The sequence below is a fragment of the Bubalus bubalis genome, chromosome 3 (assembly GCF_019923935.1).
Source record: "Bubalus bubalis isolate 160015118507 breed Murrah chromosome 3, NDDB_SH_1, whole genome shotgun sequence".
NCBI lineage: Eukaryota > Metazoa > Chordata > Mammalia > Artiodactyla > Bovidae > Bubalus > Bubalus bubalis.
This window is the reverse complement of record NC_059159.1, coordinates 107,299,730-107,318,852: the sequence shown is the minus strand read 5'-3', so window position 1 is coordinate 107,318,852 and position 19,123 is coordinate 107,299,730. Positions and strand designations below refer to the sequence as shown.

At 40.2% G+C, this 19,123-nt stretch overlaps 2 protein-coding genes across 8 annotated transcripts in view; both read right to left on the bottom strand.

The window, feature by feature from the left end:
* PIP5K1B (phosphatidylinositol-4-phosphate 5-kinase type 1 beta) overlaps window positions 1–19,123 on the bottom strand; it is a 338,893-nt gene that overhangs the window by 251,289 nt on the left and 68,481 nt on the right. The gene's annotated exons all lie outside the window — the stretch shown is intronic.
* PABIR1 (PP2A Aalpha (PPP2R1A) and B55A (PPP2R2A) interacting phosphatase regulator 1) lies at window positions 5,911–9,253 on the bottom strand. The gene has a single exon (XM_006050134.4). The coding sequence runs from the start codon at window positions 9,241–9,243 to the stop codon at window positions 8,254–8,256; it is 990 nt and encodes a 329-aa protein (XP_006050196.1). The 5' UTR covers window positions 9,244–9,253; the 3' UTR covers window positions 5,911–8,253.

Genomic DNA, 19,123 nt, shown 5'->3' with positions numbered 1-19,123 from the left:
TATAGAAGCAAGGCCCGAGTATAACAAGATCGCAGAGGAAAGCTATCTAACTGACCAGGGCTGGAGAGGCAGAGGCATCAGGAAAGGCTTCTCAGAAGCTGCATCCCCTCGGTCTAAGTTAAGGAAAGAAGGTTGGTAGGGAGTGCAGAGGAAGGAGGAGGTACAGTTCTAAGTAAGGACACAGCTTGTCAGAGTGCAGCTAGTGCTGAGAGCAGGAAGCTGGGGCAACCCAGGCAGTGCAGTGTAGCTAGGGGGTTCCGGGGGTCTGTGGAGACGTGCAAATTCTCATACTGAGTAACTGGACTTAATCCTGAAGTAAAGGGGTAGCCATTAAAGTTGATTTCAGGTGTGCATTTTAGAAATTCAGGTAGCAAATAGTGTGGTAAAATGGGGCCTTGAGAAAGACTATTTTAATTGAGTTTTAAACCTAGTATAAAGTGGTAAAAAGTTCCAAGAACTTTAATTCTTGACTCAAAGTAATCTTCAATAATAACAAAAGATAATTATCAGTATCACTGGATTATTATTCACCATTTTTTAGAAGACACTGATTCAACCCCAAATCCCAAATGAAGTGGAACAAAGGAAAAACAAACATTCATGAAGAAAACCACCATCAATGTCACCCTCTAGCCCACAGGGAGTTCACAATGTAGTGAGGGCTCAGGTGCCAAAAGGTATCTCCAATCCACTCATCTCCTCACTCCCATCCCCTTCTCAACAGCTCTCATTCTACTGTCCAAAAGACACCAACACTCAATAGCTACTCATCACTGAAGTTCCAGTAATCCTCCTGGCACTGCAACAGTAAAATCATTCTTTGTCCTGAAAGTAAGGGGAAGGGATTGTCTGAATCACAGGAATGGCTACATCAACCAATCATTTTACTTTGCAAGGGCACAAAAGATCTTTTTCAATTGTCTTCTTTCACAACCTGCTTTGCTAGCCAAGCCTTAGATGTCAGTTTGCTTTGGAAGACTGTTGTAGGCAATTGGAAAAGAACCAGAACTATCCCTGGCATTGATACAGAACTCAACTTTCACAGGTAAATAAAAGTGATATGTTCTCTGCTCTCTAGCTTCAGTCATGCTGTCTGAGAATTTAATGAGTGATTTTTACATCTACCCAAGTATATTCCAAAAGTTCAAATAGGAGAAATAGAAATCAGGCACAAAGAAACCCTATGTATGAGAACAAAATACCTGCTCTTTTAGGGCAGCAACTGGAATTTGGAAATTGATGCAAAATCAAGGCACCAAACACTCTTGCCAACAGTACCTATATATGTATATGTGTGAATAATTTACAACATCTAACCTACCTATCTGAAAACTAAGGAGAGGAAATCTAAAATGGAAATAAAGGTAAATATGGCTCCAAGCATACAGAACAAGACTCATAAAGTAGGTCAGGTGTGTATATGTGCGAATGTGAGTGTACATTTAGTTGTCCATGCACAAGATTGGAGTATTTGATGTTATCTGCCTAACTTGTTATAAAACTATTTTCACTAGCAAGCTACATATGTACAAATTTTATCTGCATCCACTTACTATTTCTGTGAGTTTGGGTAAATCACCTAACCTCCCTAAAGCTAATTTCCTTATTTTTATTTTTTAATTTAAGTGTAGTTGATTTACAATGCTGTGTTAGTTTCAGGAGTACAGTACAGTGATTCAATTATCTCTATCTACCTGTGCTTCTTCAGATTCTTTTCTCTTACAGGTAGAACCAAAAGTCACTTTTCAGGTGATTTGAAAATATTTATTGAACTTCCAAAAATGACAGCAACCTTTTAGAATAAACTGTGGCTTTCAATGGTTTGTTTCCAAGTATCTAATGCAGGGATGTGACACTGAAATTTGAAGTCTGACCACCAACTAATTGCACTCTAAGTTTTCCTTTTTTGGGTCCTTTGGCTGAACAGTGAAGTGATTTTTTATGAAGTAAAGGTTAAAAAAAAAAGTTTCTCAGGGATTGTTCAATTGTTCTGAATTTAAATCTCTAACCTCTGGGGATAGCTTCTTACAGAGAAAGAAGGCGAATTTGTTATGTAGGTAATAAAAGGTTTTTGGATCACTCTTTAAATCCTGCTGTTTAAATACTGAAATGGAACCCACTCCAGTATTCTTGTCTGGAGAATTCCATGGAGGAGCCTGGCAGGCTCCAGTCTGTGCGGTTGCAGAGAGTCAGACATGACTGAGCAACTATCACTTATTTAAATCCTGTTGCTTTTCCTCTAAAAATGATACATTTTTACCATATAGAGTTTATTTGAGGGAGGAGGGATCAAGCGGTTCTTGCTTGTTTCCCTAGGAGAATAATCTAAGGACACCCAAGGATATTGTATAACTCAAGTATAACAAAGCATATATAACATATATACGTATTTTTTATTTATACACGTTTTTTAAAACAATCTAAAATTTGTAGTTTGGGATTTCTTATTTAAAATAGCAAATCAGTTTTAAAATATGTAAACTATGATTTCCTTCTATTCTACTTTTTTTTAACCCTTAGTAAAGAAAACAATCCTCCTGATTGCTTCCTCTAATATGATAATAATGTCGAAAGCCACCATTTTAAGTAAACATATCATTTGATTCAAATCAGAAGTGGTAACACTAGCAAGCTGGAAAATAGGCTTCACCTCAAAAACAAAACCAAAAGTTTGTTCATAGGAAATGACAGAAAGACTTAAATTCAAAAGGAGAAGAAAATAAAGTAAGAGAGACTTGAGAAAATGTATTTGGCTTTCTCATGTTAAATGGGAATAATCCTTGCATTTACCTCATAGGGTTGTCATGAGGATTGAAGCACAGAAAATAGTGTCTAGGCCCATACTGAATACTCAATAAGCATTCGTGCCAATTATTATTACTACTGGCAATGATTCAAGTTATTAGACCATCTCCTGTTTTTCTATGAGGGAAAGGAAACAGTCTTAAAAGGATCACTGTCTTGTGAAAATCCTACCTGCCAAGCAAGGATAGCTCTACTTTATGAAGAAAGCACAGTGAAAAAATTCCTCAAGAGTCCCCAAATCCAGAAGAAGAGGTAATTACTGAGGGATCAGTGTTTCTGATTTGTGAAGGGAAGGTTATCATATAAATAAGAGATAAGACTTGTTCTGCATTTTCCAGAGAATTGGACATGAATTAAATGGTGGAACTTACAGAGGGAAATGTTTGCTCACTCTAAGAAGAATCCGATGTTGAAAACACTCATCTTATAAAAGGACAGGCTGCCTAGAAGGGTAAAGGGTATGTTGTTACTGAGTGTGAAAGGAGGAGTTTCACCCGTCAAGGATGATAAAAGATTCCTCAGCAAGTCCACACTAGATGACAACAATAATATAATGACAACAACCATCCCCACAAGGATAGTAATGGTAGTTGATACTTCCACAGAAATTGCCAGCATTGCTGTAAGAGCTTGACATGTAGTGACCCACTTAATCCTTACCTCAGCCACCCGGCTCCACAGCCTGTTTTTAACCACTACAGTATGTTGCCTGCCTCCTACTTCGGAATCCTGAGCAGGTTACCTAATCTCTCTGTGACTCCATTTCCTCACTAATAAAATGAGAATAATAATGGCACTAATTTACTCAGAGGACAGTGATGAACATTAAATGAAATAATACATTTGTTTAGCAGCTAGAACATAGCCTGACACGCAGTTAAGTACTCTATAATAGACATTTGAATATAAAGGTCATATTAACTTTTAAGAAAACTTTTTTAGTTGGATGGCAAGGTAGGAAAGGCATAAAGAACTGTCTTGGCTACAGTGAGCAATCTGACTCAAAAAAAGGTTTTTTTTTGTGTTGTTTTTTTTTAATCATCTAAACAGAATTCAAGGCTTGCTGATTTAGGATTGATTCTCTGAATAAAATGAACATGAAAAAACATGGACAAAACTGATAAACTGAGTTCTGCAGTGAGATCAGACTCTCCATATACTTTGTCATGGTCAAATGGAATGGAAGATCTTGAAAAAACAGCCTAGTCCATGACCCACTGCTGACTTCTTGTAACATCTTCAAGATCTTGGCCAATCACTCAACTCCACTTTCAGCAAAACCTTTAATTGCTTCACACACTGGGCTTTACCAAGTACCTGTGTAACCAACTCCCAAACCTAGGTTAATCCAATCTACTTCTTTCGGACCTGCCATCTAATGTGGCCTAACAAAACTCCTACTCACCCTTGTCACTCCTTTACAGATTCTCACAGAGGCAGCATTAAACCTTTACTTCACTCAAACTTCGAAAGGTACTCCTGCCCTACCCTCAAATATCCTACACTCTTTAAAAATTGGAAAATAGAAGGAATCAGAAATTCTTTCAATTTTCATATGCCTTCCTCCATACCCCTAAACTCCTGCAACATGAATCAACACTTACTGCTTTTGCTGTCTAGCCATTTCACTCTCTTTCCTATTGCAAAAGGAGGGCGGGGGGGGCAGTGCTTTCCAAGACCAACTCGTTCTTCTATTCTCTGATGCTACTCAGGAAATGTCAGTTACATCACCATCTTTGGTTTGTTGCTTTGGCAACTATTCCCTCCCCGCCACTGCCACCCCCAGTATCCCACTTCTCTCTTGGAACTTCAGACTTTTTCTACTGACCTAAAAACATGCCAATAAGAAAACAATTCTCAGTCCTGTTTCCCTCATAAGCCTTGACCCTTTCCCAATTATATGCCAACTATCTGAGAGAGGTCTCTTGTTGTAGGTATGTAGCTGGCTGAACAGATAAATGAGAACCACTGAAGGCAACCCCATACCGATTATTCTTGATTACAATCAATCTTTTAAGTATGCTTAAAGGTTCTGACATCCTGCAGTTGCAGATTTAGTGACTACTAATTATTTTTTCCACTTGCACTGCTATTTTTAACAAACATAACAAAGGAAAATATACAACAGAGGTTTGTTACATATGATGAACTGTACTTTAACTCAATGTTTGTGCTTTGGGGCTTCTAGCACCAAGTTTATAGATTAACAATACTAATACCTTATAAATGTTTTTTGAAGGATAATTCTTATATCAGCTAGCCCCTTACATTTTACAGAGTAATGACTGGAGTTATGAACAATAATGTAAATTGTCTATAAAAACTTAGAGGCTTATTGGATTTAAAACTTACCACCGATATAGAAAAACAAACTTACAGAAATAAGTTTCTCTATACCTTCAGGGAAGAGGATCTGGTAAAAGGTGGTAAGACAGGAGAGAACAAGATGTACTGAATGAGAAGCAAGCCAGTAAGGGTGGAATGCAAACAAGGGGAGGGAAAGGCAAGGGCCAGATTGCACAGGGCCTCCTAAGCTAGAATGAATACCTTTTGGTATACCACAAGAACAGGAAGCAGATGAAAAGCTTTAAGCTGAGAAATGTAAGGATCTGATCTGCAACTTTAAAAGGATTACTCTGGTTGATCTATGGAAGATGAACAGGTAAGCCAAGCAGAGAGTGTGAAGGGACAAGTGGGAATCAGGAGGCCTAAGCGAGACACGATGGTAGGCTGGATCTGGGTGGCAGCTGAGATGAAAAGAAGACAGATTCTAGAAGACAAGATCAATAAGATTTGGTGAATGATTAGATATGAGGGAAAGAAAAGAGATGTCAGTGAGATGTTGGTTTTCTGAAATTTATATACCTATATACATGGAATGCAGAGTAATATCTTGTACAATATAAACTGAATTATTAACAGAAATTACCTATAGGAAAGGAAGATGAATTTTACATAGTACAGACAAATTTTCACTTTTTACTATATAGATACCTGCATTGTTTAAATATTTTTATAAGTAGAAAGTATACATTATTTCATAGTTAAATTCAAATGCAATAAAAAGAAACAGCATTTTCCAGGGTGAAAAGGACAGGAATGGCATTTTAGGGAAAGAAACAATTTAATCAAAGGTACAAATACATTAAAGTACAAGGCATATTTAAAGATTACAAACTGGTCTAGGGTTTACAAAGAAGAAAGGACATGTAACTGGGACAGGATGAGCAGAGGATGCCTATACTGTTTTAGCGTATAGACAGTTCATGAAGGACCTTCTATGTCAAGCTGAAGAAAGCATCACTAAAATGTACAAAATGGTGAAGCATATAAAGTTTTTAAGCAGGAGGATGACAAAATTAAGTATTTTAGAAAGTCTACTTTAGAGGCAGTATGAAGCCTGGATCAAAAGGGAGGTAAGAAAATAGGCTGGGAGATCACTTAGGCGGGGACTTAAGCTAAATTCAGGGGCAACAGAGATAGAGAAAGGGAGATATGAGACTCAGTTTGCAAGCAGACAGGACATGGTGATTGAGCTGGATGTGGCAGCACAGGAAGAGGGAAAGTCCAAGATGCTGCCCCCGGTTTTGAGTTTAGGAAATTAGACAAGATGACAATTTTAGATCATCCAAGAACAGGTTAAAAGAAAAGATACTAAATTTTGCTCTGGAGATGCTGAGGTTAAAGAACCTCTGGGAGTAGGTCAAAGCGCCCAACAGGAAGTTGGATATATACATGTGAATTTGAGCAACAAGGTCAGAACTGGAGCACATTAACACTATTACCCAGAATATAGAACTTTAAGCCTGTGGACACAATCTTACCCTCGCTGTAATTCACTGAATTCTTGAGTTGACCGGTTACATTTATTCTCATAGTTGCAAAAATTCCATATAATTGTAACGTCTCTGTAGGCAATAACTTAAAGTGAGCCGGAACTTTTTCTCTTGGTTTCTTGGTCTCTCTTATTTTTTTCCCCTTTCCCTTTTGTTTGCCATTCTTTCTATCTACCTAGTAATCTAGTTAAGGAAGAGACAGGAAATAAAGTATCATATAAAAAAAAACCTGTCATTAAATATTTTCATACTTTGTCTTAAGTGTAAAAAAAACATTTCATAATTCTACCTTTACTAAAACCTAAATTAAATAATGATTTACCTAGGTGACTCTCCCCTGATTTTCTCTGGCAACTCATTGCCCCTTAATTAACTGACATCCCCCAGGCAGTCAACTCCAGCTGTAGCTTTAACCACAGAGGTTCCTGAAACAATTCCACAGTCCTGTTGTTGCTTACTGTGAGAAATTTGAGTCACACTGTACCTTTGTCTAACTGATGATGCCCTAGTTTCTTGGGAGGTGGAGAGGAAGGACCTGTTGGCAAGGAAACAGCTGCTTCCTTCCTGAGCCAGGGAAAACCAAGAAGGTGACAGACGGGCAAAGCAGAAAAGCAGCCAAAAGTTTCTTGAGCTCCTTGTTGGCAAGAATTTTCACTGAGGCACGACTGAGTATCTTATTAAAGCATATCAATGACTGAGAGAGTTTCATCTGCCTAGGCGCTCTGCTCAAGTTCAACAGGGCTTCCCACACATTTTCTACAATTGATAAAGTCTGCAGTGGTACAAAGAACCTGGCCTCAGCCTATGTACAGTGGGCTAAGACTGCAAGGCACTGTCCCATTTAACTTCAGGAATATACCCATAGGAATGCACTATCTGGTTAAAAAAAAAAGAAGAAATTCTGTATAGTAGTTATATTTGTAATGACATATTAAATTACTATTAAAATTTCATTAGAAAATGTTTAAATGTTTACTTTTGTATATTCAAAAGATCTGTTGCAAACTTTCATATTTTGCTCTTTTATCAGCTTCCCCCCCTCCCATCCACTTCTATACCCAGAAAATTAAATATTCAAGGACTCCTGGGTAAAACTGACAACCACTGGATGGATAAAACTAACACTTTAAAAACAGCTGTACATAGGTAAGTTATTGTTCTTCATCAAATAGAAGTTAGCAATCACTGACAATAACATTAAAAATTAGTGTGGGCATGAAGTATGGAATTTTAAAACATCAGTTTACTATGCTGATTAATTCAACATTTATATTTTCATCAGAACTTAATCCCATAAATAAATAGAGCTCTCAGTTTTTTAAAAAATCAAGGGATAACATATGTATTTAGACATATTAGCAGCGTAAAGATGTATGCTTCAACACACTTATTGGGAAAAAGTCTGAAAATATTACTACACTGAATTCAAGGGCATCCGCAGGAATCTGGCATAAAAGTTCTCTAGAATAACAACATTTCAGGAAATTCCAAAAAAGGAAAAGGGTCAAATAGGAAATAGCCTCAAATTAATCGACAAAGTTCAGTGCTTGTTCCAACTTGATTTTTCTCTCCATTGCAAAAACAAAACCGAGTCTCAGGAAGGGTGGGTGAATCACTTAGATGAAAGTTCATCTACTGGAATAAATGGAGAGGCCGCTTGGGCAGGCGACACAGGAGAGTCGGTGGTAGTGCTGACTTTCGCTGGTGAGTTACAAGAAGATCCGGCGCTGCTGCTGTTTCCATCAAGGGTATCGGAAGATACACACACACCCGGATCTGACAGCTGCGCAACGTCAGAAGAAAGCATGTTGGTGATGCCTTGGAAAAATCTCTTTGGCTGATATTCAGTTTCCATTTCACATTTTCTTTTCAATGGTCCAAGAACACTTGGTCTAATGCAATTAATGGGACTCTGGCTTCTCCGGGTAGTAAATCGGGTCGTTGGGCTGGGAATAGGACTTGGAGGCAATCCATTGCTACTCACAAAACTTTGCAAGGATGGTGAAAAACACTGCTTTCCAATTCCCCGGGTAGGCGACGGTGCTGGCGACACCGGAATGAAATCGATGCGTTTCGGGGAGGCAGATTTCTCCACGTCGTTGTCGCTCAGGCTGAAACTTTCCTCCCAGGAGTGGCTTATCTGCATTGCGTTCTGCACCTCGCGCTCGTGGACAGTCTCTCGATTGATCAAGTCCATGCCCTCCTCCTGTTTGATCTGGTGCAAGCGGCTGCTGTGCATGCGGACTGGGGAGGCCGGCAGAAGCAGGCCGTGGCGATTCGGGAACGTTGTGCTGTTTCGCCTGGTGCTCGGCGCCTCGGCCTGGAACACCGGAGAAGTGTCACTGAGGCCGTGGATCAGGGGGGCGCTGTTAGATCTCCTGAGGCCCCCGCCGCCGCCACTGCTGCTGCCCTCCGCCGGGCTCCCACCTGAGCCCGGAGGGAGCTCCAGGTCTAGCTCCATCTTCTCCTGGGCCATGTCGCGGGCACGGAGGCGGGGGCGGTGCTCAGTCAGAGATCTAGGATTCCCATTCCCCGCAGTCCAGGGCCGCGGCCGCCGCCACCACCACCGAGAATCTGTCAGCGGGCTCGTCCCTCTGCGCATGCGTGCCCCTCCGCGCAAGCGCTCTGCAAAGTCTGTGCCTGGCGCTGGCTGAAAGCGTAAGAGCTGCGCCGCAGCCCTAGAGGGAGGGGCGAGGAGTGGTTGGGAAGAGAGTCAATATGTTTCTTCCGCAAATAGCTTTGAGCGCAAACTTGCTTTAACACATGTTAATAAGGTTACCATATTCAGGAGTATATGTTTATAAAGTTACAGCTCTGAAAAAGAAGCACTTTGCGACTTTGGGTTATATGGTGAGGAGAGGAGTTGGTCTTAACCCGAGAGGCCTTCTCTGAGGAAGGGCCAATCACTGGAGATCCCGAAAAGCAGGCCAAAAGGATGCGGTGTATAACTCCCCGGGAAGCGAGGACGCCAGCCCTGTGGCTGGCGGGAACCAGGAAGGGAGGGAGTGAGTATGGCCTGGAGTGGACAGTGAGCTAGCGGGGCGTGAGGTGGTGGACTTTTATCCTGAGAACAATAAAAACTCAGAAGGTTTTTCAGCATGGGTATAATAGCGACTGAAAAGGTCTCTGGCTGCATTCCGGAGAATACGTTACTGGGAGATTAGAACCCACAGAAAAAGACAGAGAGGAGGCAATCCTCTGGACGAGAATGATGGGAATTTCCAGTAAAGTGGTACTGTAGGAAAGGAGTTGGAAAGAGTGGTAAATCTGGGAACTATTCGGGTCAAGAAGGGAAAAAACCAACCTGTAATTGTATTACTATTGTTTTATTTACAATCATATGTGACAAGCATATGTGCTCAATCATGTTCATTCAGTATGAGGGATTAAATGAAGGAAAAACCAGCAGGACCTCGAACTTTAAAAACACAATAATTGGGTCATGCAATTAATATAAACTTTCATATCTCATTAAAAATCAGTTTATACTTATTCTTTAGTGTATTCAGTCAGATTCTTTTTTTCTTCTGTGTGCCAACTATGTGCCAGGCACTGTGGTAGAAATCAGGCCCTATGAAAACATTTAATTTCTACTTGGGGCAGGGTCAGGGGGAGAGATAAATACCTGAGCTATTTTTTAGATAGTGGTAAGCCTTAGGGAAAAAATAAAATAGGGCGGTGTGATGGAGCACTACTGGGAGAAGAGAGGGTGCAATTAGACAGAGCTGGGATCAAAATGACAAGAAGCAAGTCCTGCTGACATCTGGGGAATGAATATTCCAACCACAGAGAATAGCAGATGCAAAGGACCAAGGCAAACATAAGTGTGGTGAACTGGCAAGAAAACAAAAGGGCCGAGCAGCTGAAGCATAAGGGAGAGAGTGATATGAGGGGGTAAAAGAGTTTGGATCTTAGTCTAAGTATGATGAAAACTCACTGCGAGTTTTGAGCAGGAGAATGATATTATCTGGTTTATGTTTTATATCACTTTTGCAAAACAGGCTGAAAGAGACTAAGAGTGCAGATAGAAAGATGGATTAGGAACCATAGCAACAGGGCAGATGAGATTACTGGACTAGGGTTCTATCAATGGTGATGGGGGAGACGTAGATGGATTCAGGATATATTTTGAAAGTAGAACCAATAGGATGTGTAGATGGATTAGATTTAAATGGTGAAAGAAATAAATAATCCAAAGGCAACTCAGAGATGTTTTACTTAAACTGGGTAAATGGCAGCATCATTTACAGAGGCAGGGAAAGAGTTCTTTTAGAGTAGAAATTGAGTTCTGTTTTGGTTGATTTGATTTGGAGGTGTCAGATATCCATGTGCCTAATTTGAACTGAAAGACAGCTTAGTGATTTTTGTTTGGTCTCCTTTTTGCAGTTGAGGAAAGTAAGATCCAGAGAGGCTGGCATAGTCAACATCACACAGCTTGTTTAGTAATGGGAACCAGTACTAGAATCCAGTATGAAAATACTAGACCATACCTTTTCCACTGTCTCTCAAACAGCTTTTAATTTGAAATCCCCCTATTTCATGTAGTCACCCAGCTAATGAAATAATGTTGATTATGCATACCTGTAATTCTAGAAACTGATTTAAGCTTTCCAAGTGCCTGACACTATTTAAAGTGCATCACATGTAGAACCTCATTTAATCCTCACAATAACTATAAAGGAAGTATCATTATTCCATTTTGCAGGGGAAACTGAGATGCAAGGATTAAGTAATGTGCCCAGGATGACAGGAAGCAGTGGGACCGCATCCTTCTGGCTCCAGAGCACAGGCACAATGTTGCCTCCTCCATGTGCAGTGACCCTTCAGACAGGGAGAAACCATTTCCAGACTGTCTACACCTTTGCAAGTGCAATGGTATTTGAGGGAGAATTTGAAGGACAGGTAGGATTTTAATAGATAATATTTTATATAGATTTGGCAGCATGGGTATAAAATAGTGAACTTGGCTAATACGTGAAGTACATGGAGAAGAACAGGTAATGGGGAAAAGATGGAAATTAAAGTTGGAATCAGTATTGGAGCTCTGAATGCCAGGAAAAAGTGCTTGTATTTAACGTGTGGGGCAATAGGGAACTGTTGAAGGTTTTTAACAAGAGGAACAACACAACAACTTCACTTTAGGGCTTGCCAGGTGGATGGATCATAGATAGAAGTGGAAGAATGGAAGGTGTAAAGAGCCAACATTCTCTACATGCCCAGGGCTGCCAGTTACTTTAAACATTTATCATTTAATTTTCCTTGTAATCCTATAAATCAGATACTGTTATGCTCATCTTGTAAAAGGGACAATTGAGGTTCAAAAATTGCAAAAGGCCCTATAGCTACATGGAAGAACAAAGATCTGAATGAATCTGAATCAAGATGTCACTTCAAAACCCATATTCTTTTTGATGCTTTCTCCATGAATTAAAGATGGAGAATTTGATAGCTAACTCTGAGATGAGTGAAGTTGCTCAGTAGTATCCAACTCTGCAATCCCATGGACTGTAGCCCCCCAGGCTCCTCCATCCATGGGATTTTCCAGGCAAGAATACTGGAGTGGGTTGCCATTTGATGAAAAGAGGATCTAAACTAAAGTTGGGAATGGCAGGAAAAGGAGATGGGTGTGGAGACTGGAAGGTAACAACCCAGATCCTGACTGTCTGGATGTACAGGGGATGAAGAGAGAGGAGTCACAAACAACTGAAGTTCGAGCATGTACAACTGAACAAATGGTACAACAGTACTGAATAAGAACAGGTGAGAGAGGAAGAGCTTCCAGAAGAAAATCAATATTAGATGACTAGGAAAAAAGTATTAACCATAATCCATAGCATATTGCTAATTTGTATATTACTAAATTAATTCTAGCATGACTCAAATGTGCCAACATTGTTCATGCATGTCTGGATAAACAATAATTATCTTCACTAATAAAGATCAGAGATGGTGATAACCACAAAATCAAACATCTATGCTATTTGGTTCTTACCTGAACACACCTATTAGACATCTTCACCCATTTCCCTGTTTCTACCCTTGTCACTTGTCCACCCAACCTTCAAGGTCATCCTTAAAATAAAACTTGAATAGTCACTTCCCTGTTCAAAATCCTTTGGTGGATTCCCACTCAGGGAAAAAGCTGAAGTCATTACAATGACCTATAGTGCTCTGTCTGGGTCCCTGCCATCCCTCTGCCTACCCACCTCCAACTGCTCTCCCCGCTCACTGCCTTCCCTCCAACTGCAGAGGCCTCCTTACTGTCCTTTGGCCCACCAGGCATGTTCCCCCTCCACTCAGCTTACTTTTCCTTCCAGTGGACATCTACACTGTTCCATCCCTTCAGCTCTCTGTACAAACATCATTGACTAAGAGGTTTTCCTTGACCTTTCCTCATAAAAAGCAACAGCAGAGTCCACCACCAAGCCTACACTCCCATCCCCCAACTCTGTTTTAATTTATCCTCCAGGGCACCACATGACAATATGTACACAATGTTTTCTTGCCTCTTTGTCCTCAAGAATCCAAACTCCACGGGGGCTCCCTGACATACACCTAGTATCCAGAATAAGGCCTGGCATATAGCACTCAATAAGCAAGTGTTGAATCATTGTACGTTGAATCATTGAATGTTGAATCATTCATTCAAGTGATGAATGAATACACGGACTAATATAGCTCTGTCCAAAAGGGAAGAGAACTCTAGTTTTTGAAAATCCAGCCTAATAGGCCTTTCTAGACTGATTCTATGTGTTCTTTACTTTGATAATTCTTCTCATATAAAGACTATCATTAGTTACAGTGCCCTCCAGCCCATGCAGGTAGGTTACCTGAATGAATCCAAGATGTGAACTAAGACATTTAAGTTCTAAGTTTCCATTCTTTTTTAACCATCTGCTGATATACACTTGACAGAATCAAAATGCTCAGGGCTGAGAATTCTAAGCAGTGTTACTCCTTCCTCTCAAAGGAATAAAAAATAAATGAGAGAAAGCAGCAATTCAGCTATTAAATAAAAGGCAAAAATGCAATTCAGCCTGTTACAAAAAAAACATCAGATGCAGGATCTAGCTCTTCCCTGAATGAATTCACTCTTCTGGTTTTAACTCTGGGTATGAAGTAAATACCACACTTAAGAGTAAATCATAAAAAGCAAACACCTACTTAGTAAACTACTGTGCTTAATATTTTTTTCAAACTAACACATAGCTGCCTTTTAATTCCTAGGAGCAGTTTAAAATTAAATCTTCAAGCATATGACAAGGCAAATATGCACTTCTGAATCCATACTGAATGAATGTGAAATACAAAAACATGTGTACATGTATAATCTGAGATGAACTGAAAATGTCTCCATTAACTAATATCACCAATCTAGAACAAAAATATTGCAGAAGAAAAGTGTACTTTCAAAGTTGAGGAACTCAGGAGTGTTTATTGGTACAATAACTTAGGGGAAATGTTTGGTAGTACATCATACTACCTACTAAAAGAAAATATATATACATGTTCTGTGATTAAGAAATTCCACTTTGGGGTATACAGCCAAGAGAAATCAGTGTTTATGTCTACTAAAAGCCATGTACAAGAATGTTCCTTGCATTATTACTTGCAATAGCCCCAAACAGGAAACAACCCAAATGTCCATGAACAGAATAGCACTATACAATGAATTCTTTACTCAATGACATGTACATGTATAATGTTGAATGAAAAAATCAAACACAAAAGAGTACATACTTTATGACTTCCTCTTTATGAGGCTCCAGAACAGCCAAAAGCAATCTACAAAGGTAGAAGTCAAACAGTGATTACCCTTGGGACTAATATCCTGCTCTGGGTGCTGTTGACACAGGCATAAACATATGTAAAAAATTATTTAAAAAGTGATTAAAATGTACACACTTTATTGCATATAAAGTTAGTCCTCAAAATGTATCAATATAGAAAAAAACAGAATGGGAACTGGAATGTAAATGGAAGACAAAACAGAATAAGAATGAAGATCCTTTGTTTAAATGCTAACCACGAGAGTCTAAACTGGAATGCTAAGCTTCCAAATCTCTTTGACACACAACATTATCAGTGGCCTTGACAGGACAAAGGAAGGAGACAGAAACATATACACACCCCCCTCAAGCTACATTTCACTGGGGCCCTAAACACCAATAAGTCTCCAGCAGCCTCACACAAACACTGGACACTTGTCTGAGGCGAGTTACAGATCACCAACAGAACCATTGGTTCTCCTTGGCACCGTTCCCAAAGAGCCCTCAAAGTTATTTATTTCTGAGACAGCATGAAGTCAAGGAAATGAAGCTCATTTCATAGCCTTTGACTTTCTCAACTGCAATCTGTGTATTCTGCCCAGTTGGTTCTGCCATTTCCTCCGAAGCATAATTCATCAAATGAGACAAAAGTAACATCAAAGAAACTCAGCAGGGGCTGTTATTACATATGGAAGGAATGAAAAATGTGCTTGAGGATGCGATTCTGGCCGCAAGGATCTTACTTTGTTATCATAATGAAAGAAAAATAGATGATCTCAGGAACTGTGATCAATCGTTTACTGGACAGTTTCTGAGAGCCAGTAAGTACAGAGACCCTTCATAGCATATACCTCGAGGGTGCTGAATCTAATCCTTAAAACTTAAAAGCAGCAGCAAGGATTAGAAAATCAAAGCACGAGTTTACTAAGGGGCTTTTGACCCCCTCACCTTTCGTCTTTGATAACAGCTAAAAGGCTATCATGTCACTTGCATGGAGCCACAGTCTTTAAATGGAGGAAGTAAAAAGGCAAAATGGGGGCTTCAAAGGTCTGACGAAAGAACCTATGGCCTAGGGCCTCAGCAAAGTTCAGACAAACAAATAAATGTGGATTGTAGTTATTTTAATTTTTTTTCAAGAGAGAATATCAGGGAAGATATTAAAAATAGCCATCCAGTCCCCACTCTCTAAGTCCTTCAAACAGAATAGAACAAAGAGTTGGTATCATTCTTTGCTGTTCTTCACCACTTCTTTACATTTTGCTGCTGCTGCTGCTGCTAAGTCGCTTCAGTCGTGTCCGACTCTGCACGATCTCATAGACGGCAGCCCACCAGGCTCCTCCATCCCTGGGATTCTCCAGGCAAGAACACTGGAGTGGGTTGCCATTTCCTTCTCCAATGCATGAGAGTGAAAAGTGAAAGTGAAGTCGCTCAGTTGTGCCCAACTCTTAGTGACCCCATGGACTGCAGCCCACCAGGCTCCTCTATCCATGGGGTTTTCCAGGCAAGAGCACTGGAGTGGGGTGCATTGCCTTCTCCATCTTTACATTTTACACAACACCCATTTTTTTTAGTGTCTTCTTTTAAGCCATAAACCAGGGTTTTGATTGTTGTCCTTTACTATTTACATGTTACATGTTTCTCTCTGCCTGTTTGCTATCTTTCTCCTAAAGGATTAACCCAACCGGCAAGCAGGGAAAAAAGAACTGATGGCTTTATGGATAATGTATAAAGTTAACTTTAAAACATGCAAAAGTTGCAAATATAGTTGGGTGTATATACTTGGGCCTTCCACTTGGGTATCTGGGACACTTCTAAAAGTGTTCAACATATTAGTGCCAGTATGACTATAGCAAAAAAAAAAAAGTTCCAAACCTGGAGTCAGACCATCGTACTTCCAGCACAGTGACCTTAGACAAGTCTGTCAGCTTCTCTGGGCTTGCTTTACTCATTTATGAAGTAGAGACACAATGTCTGTTGTAAACATCAAATGATGTCCTTAATAGGCCTTGTAAGCAGTAAAGACTCCATACACACAGGCTTCTCTCAATGAAAATACTCCATGCTATGATCGCAAAATGAGCCTGCCTACCCTTCCACTCCTTTCCTGATTTGGAACCAGTCCACTGTTCCATGTCCAGTTCTAACCATTGCTTCTTGAGCTGCATACAGATTTCTCAGGAGGCATGTAAGGTGGTCTGGTATTCTTATCTCTTTAAGAATTTTCCACAGTTTTCTGTGAGCCACACAGTCAAAGGCTTTGGCGTAGTCAATAAAGCAGAAGTAGATGTTTTTCCAGAACTCTCTTGATTTTTCTATGATTCAATGGATGTTGGCAATTTTATCTTTGGTTCCTCTGCCTTTTCTAAATGCCTTTTCTGATGCTGAAACTGGTTCCAAATTGGGGAAGGAGTACGTCAAGGTTGTATGTTGTCACCCTGCTTATTTAACTTATATGCAGAGTACATCATGCAAAATGCTGGGCTGGATGAAGCACAAGCTGGAATCAAGATTGCCAGGAGAAATATCAATAACCTCAGATATGCAGATGACACAATCCTTATGGTAGAAAGTGAAGAGTAACTAAAGAGCCTATTGATGAAAATGAAAGAGGAGAGTCAAAAAGCTGGTTTAAAACTCAACATCCAAAAAACGAAGATCGTGGCATCTGGTCCCACCACTTCATGGGAAATAGATGGGGAAACAGTGGAAACAGTGACAGACTTTATTTTCTTGGGCTCCAAAATCACTGCGGATGGTGACTGCAGCCATGAAATTTAAAGATGCTTGCTCCTTGAAGAAAAACTATGACCAACCTAGACAGCATATTAAAAAGCAGAGACATTACTTTGTGACAAAGGTCCATCTAGCAAAGCTATGGTTTTTCCAATGGTCATGTATGGGTGGGAGCTGCCAAGTCACTTCAGTTGTGTCCAACTCGGTGCGACCCCATAGACGGCAGCCCACCAGGCTTCGCCATCCCTGGGATTCTCCAGGCAAGAATACTGGAATGGGTTGCCATTTCCTTCTCCAAAGGAGAAGTGGGTGGGAGAGTTGGCCCATAAAGAAAGCTGAGCACCAAAGAATTGATACTTTTGAACTGTGGTGCTGGAGAAAACTCTTGAGAGTTCCTTGGACTGCAAGGAGATCCAACCAGTCAGTCCTTAAGGAAATCAGTCCTGAACATTCATTGGAAGGACTGATGCTGAAGCTGAAACTCCAATACTTGGGCCACCTGATGTGAAGGACTGACTCCTTGGAAAAGACCCTGTTGCTGGGAAAGACTGATGGCAGGAGGAGAAGAGGATGACAGAGGATAAGATGGATGGATGAAATCACTGACTTGATGGACATGAGTTTGAGCAAGCTCTGGGAGTTGGTGATGGACGGGGAAGCCTGGCGTGATGCAGTCCATGAGGTCGCAAAGAGTTGAACATGACTGTGTGACTGAACTGAACTAAACCCTTCCACTACTTTCATCAAAAAGCGTCCTTTGTTTTCTTGCTTTTTAATTTGATTCTGTGGAAGAAAATTCTCTCATCTTCTTCTCTAAGACTATAGTAATTTTTAGAGAGACACAGTTTCTGTGGTCTAACAGATATGAACTGAGAAGCTCACCTGCAATCAAGTGGACAACTTCGAAGGCTGCAAAATAAGAAAAAACACATTTCTAAGAATTTCACTCTTGAGTCTGTCTGAGGAGAGATGAACCCCGTGGCGGGTGGAGAGGCCATCAGGAACTAAAAATGTAGCTGCATCAGTGAATCCTATTCCCTGCAGCAAACCATTTGCCCATCCCAACAGCGGTAGCAACCTTCCCTGATCGCGCTGAACTTTTCAGTCGGGACTAATCCCAGAGGCTTATTCTCATTTATTCATTGTAAACCCTGTTTTGAATTCCTGCTGTCATGCTACTGTCCTTCCTGGCATATAATAAAATGCACAGACACACATTTGGCTGAGCCTGATAAACACCATGAACCCAGTCCCTCTCAAAATTGTTAGAGGAAAGGGGAAGAGATCAGAAAAAGACTCAAGAAGTTTCAAGGGTTACCATTCCTCGAGATGCATCTTTCCCTCCAGGTAGCTGATACCTTGTAGGTATATTTTGAGGACAAGGTCAAATGATCTACAGAAGCTTGAAGCTGCTGCCCCAAATCTATAGATTCATAAACTACATGCTTTAGGGGAAAACTTTTAACTTTAGAGGATGACAGCTGCACAGGCAAGAGTTACCTAACCTCTAAGATGCTTGAAGACAGTGAGTGCTATTACTGAGAAAGGGGGAAGCTCCTAATTTGCCCTTTTGCTTTTATCTAGCTTCACGCTAATATGACTAGTAAATGCAACAAAAAACAGAGTATTAAATAGTGGGAGGGGTGCTCTATTTTCTCCTGTCTCATACTAACTAATTTATAAACTAAATGCAACCATAATTCAGCATCTGCATGCCTTTTTTTTTTTTACCTGCAGCTCAATTTATTGGTAGGAAATTAATTTTTACCACTAATGGAGTTCAATCATCTGAAAGTCCCACTTATTAGGAAGTGGTACAGATGTTTCTTCTTCACTCTCCATTTGAAAACTGAAAGTTGAGAGAGAAGACTTCTTCAGCTTTTATGGTTATGACACTTTTTACCAGACAATGCTGTCGTTATCATTATCATCATCCACTTAGAGCTTACATTTACTGAGGGCATATGTGCCAAGTACCCT

What these genes read in the sequence shown, in the direction of transcription:
- PABIR1 (XM_006050134.4), bottom strand. Translation starts at nt 9,243, where the DNA reads ATGCGCAGAGGGACGAGCCCGCTGACAGATTCTCGGTGGTGGTGGCGG.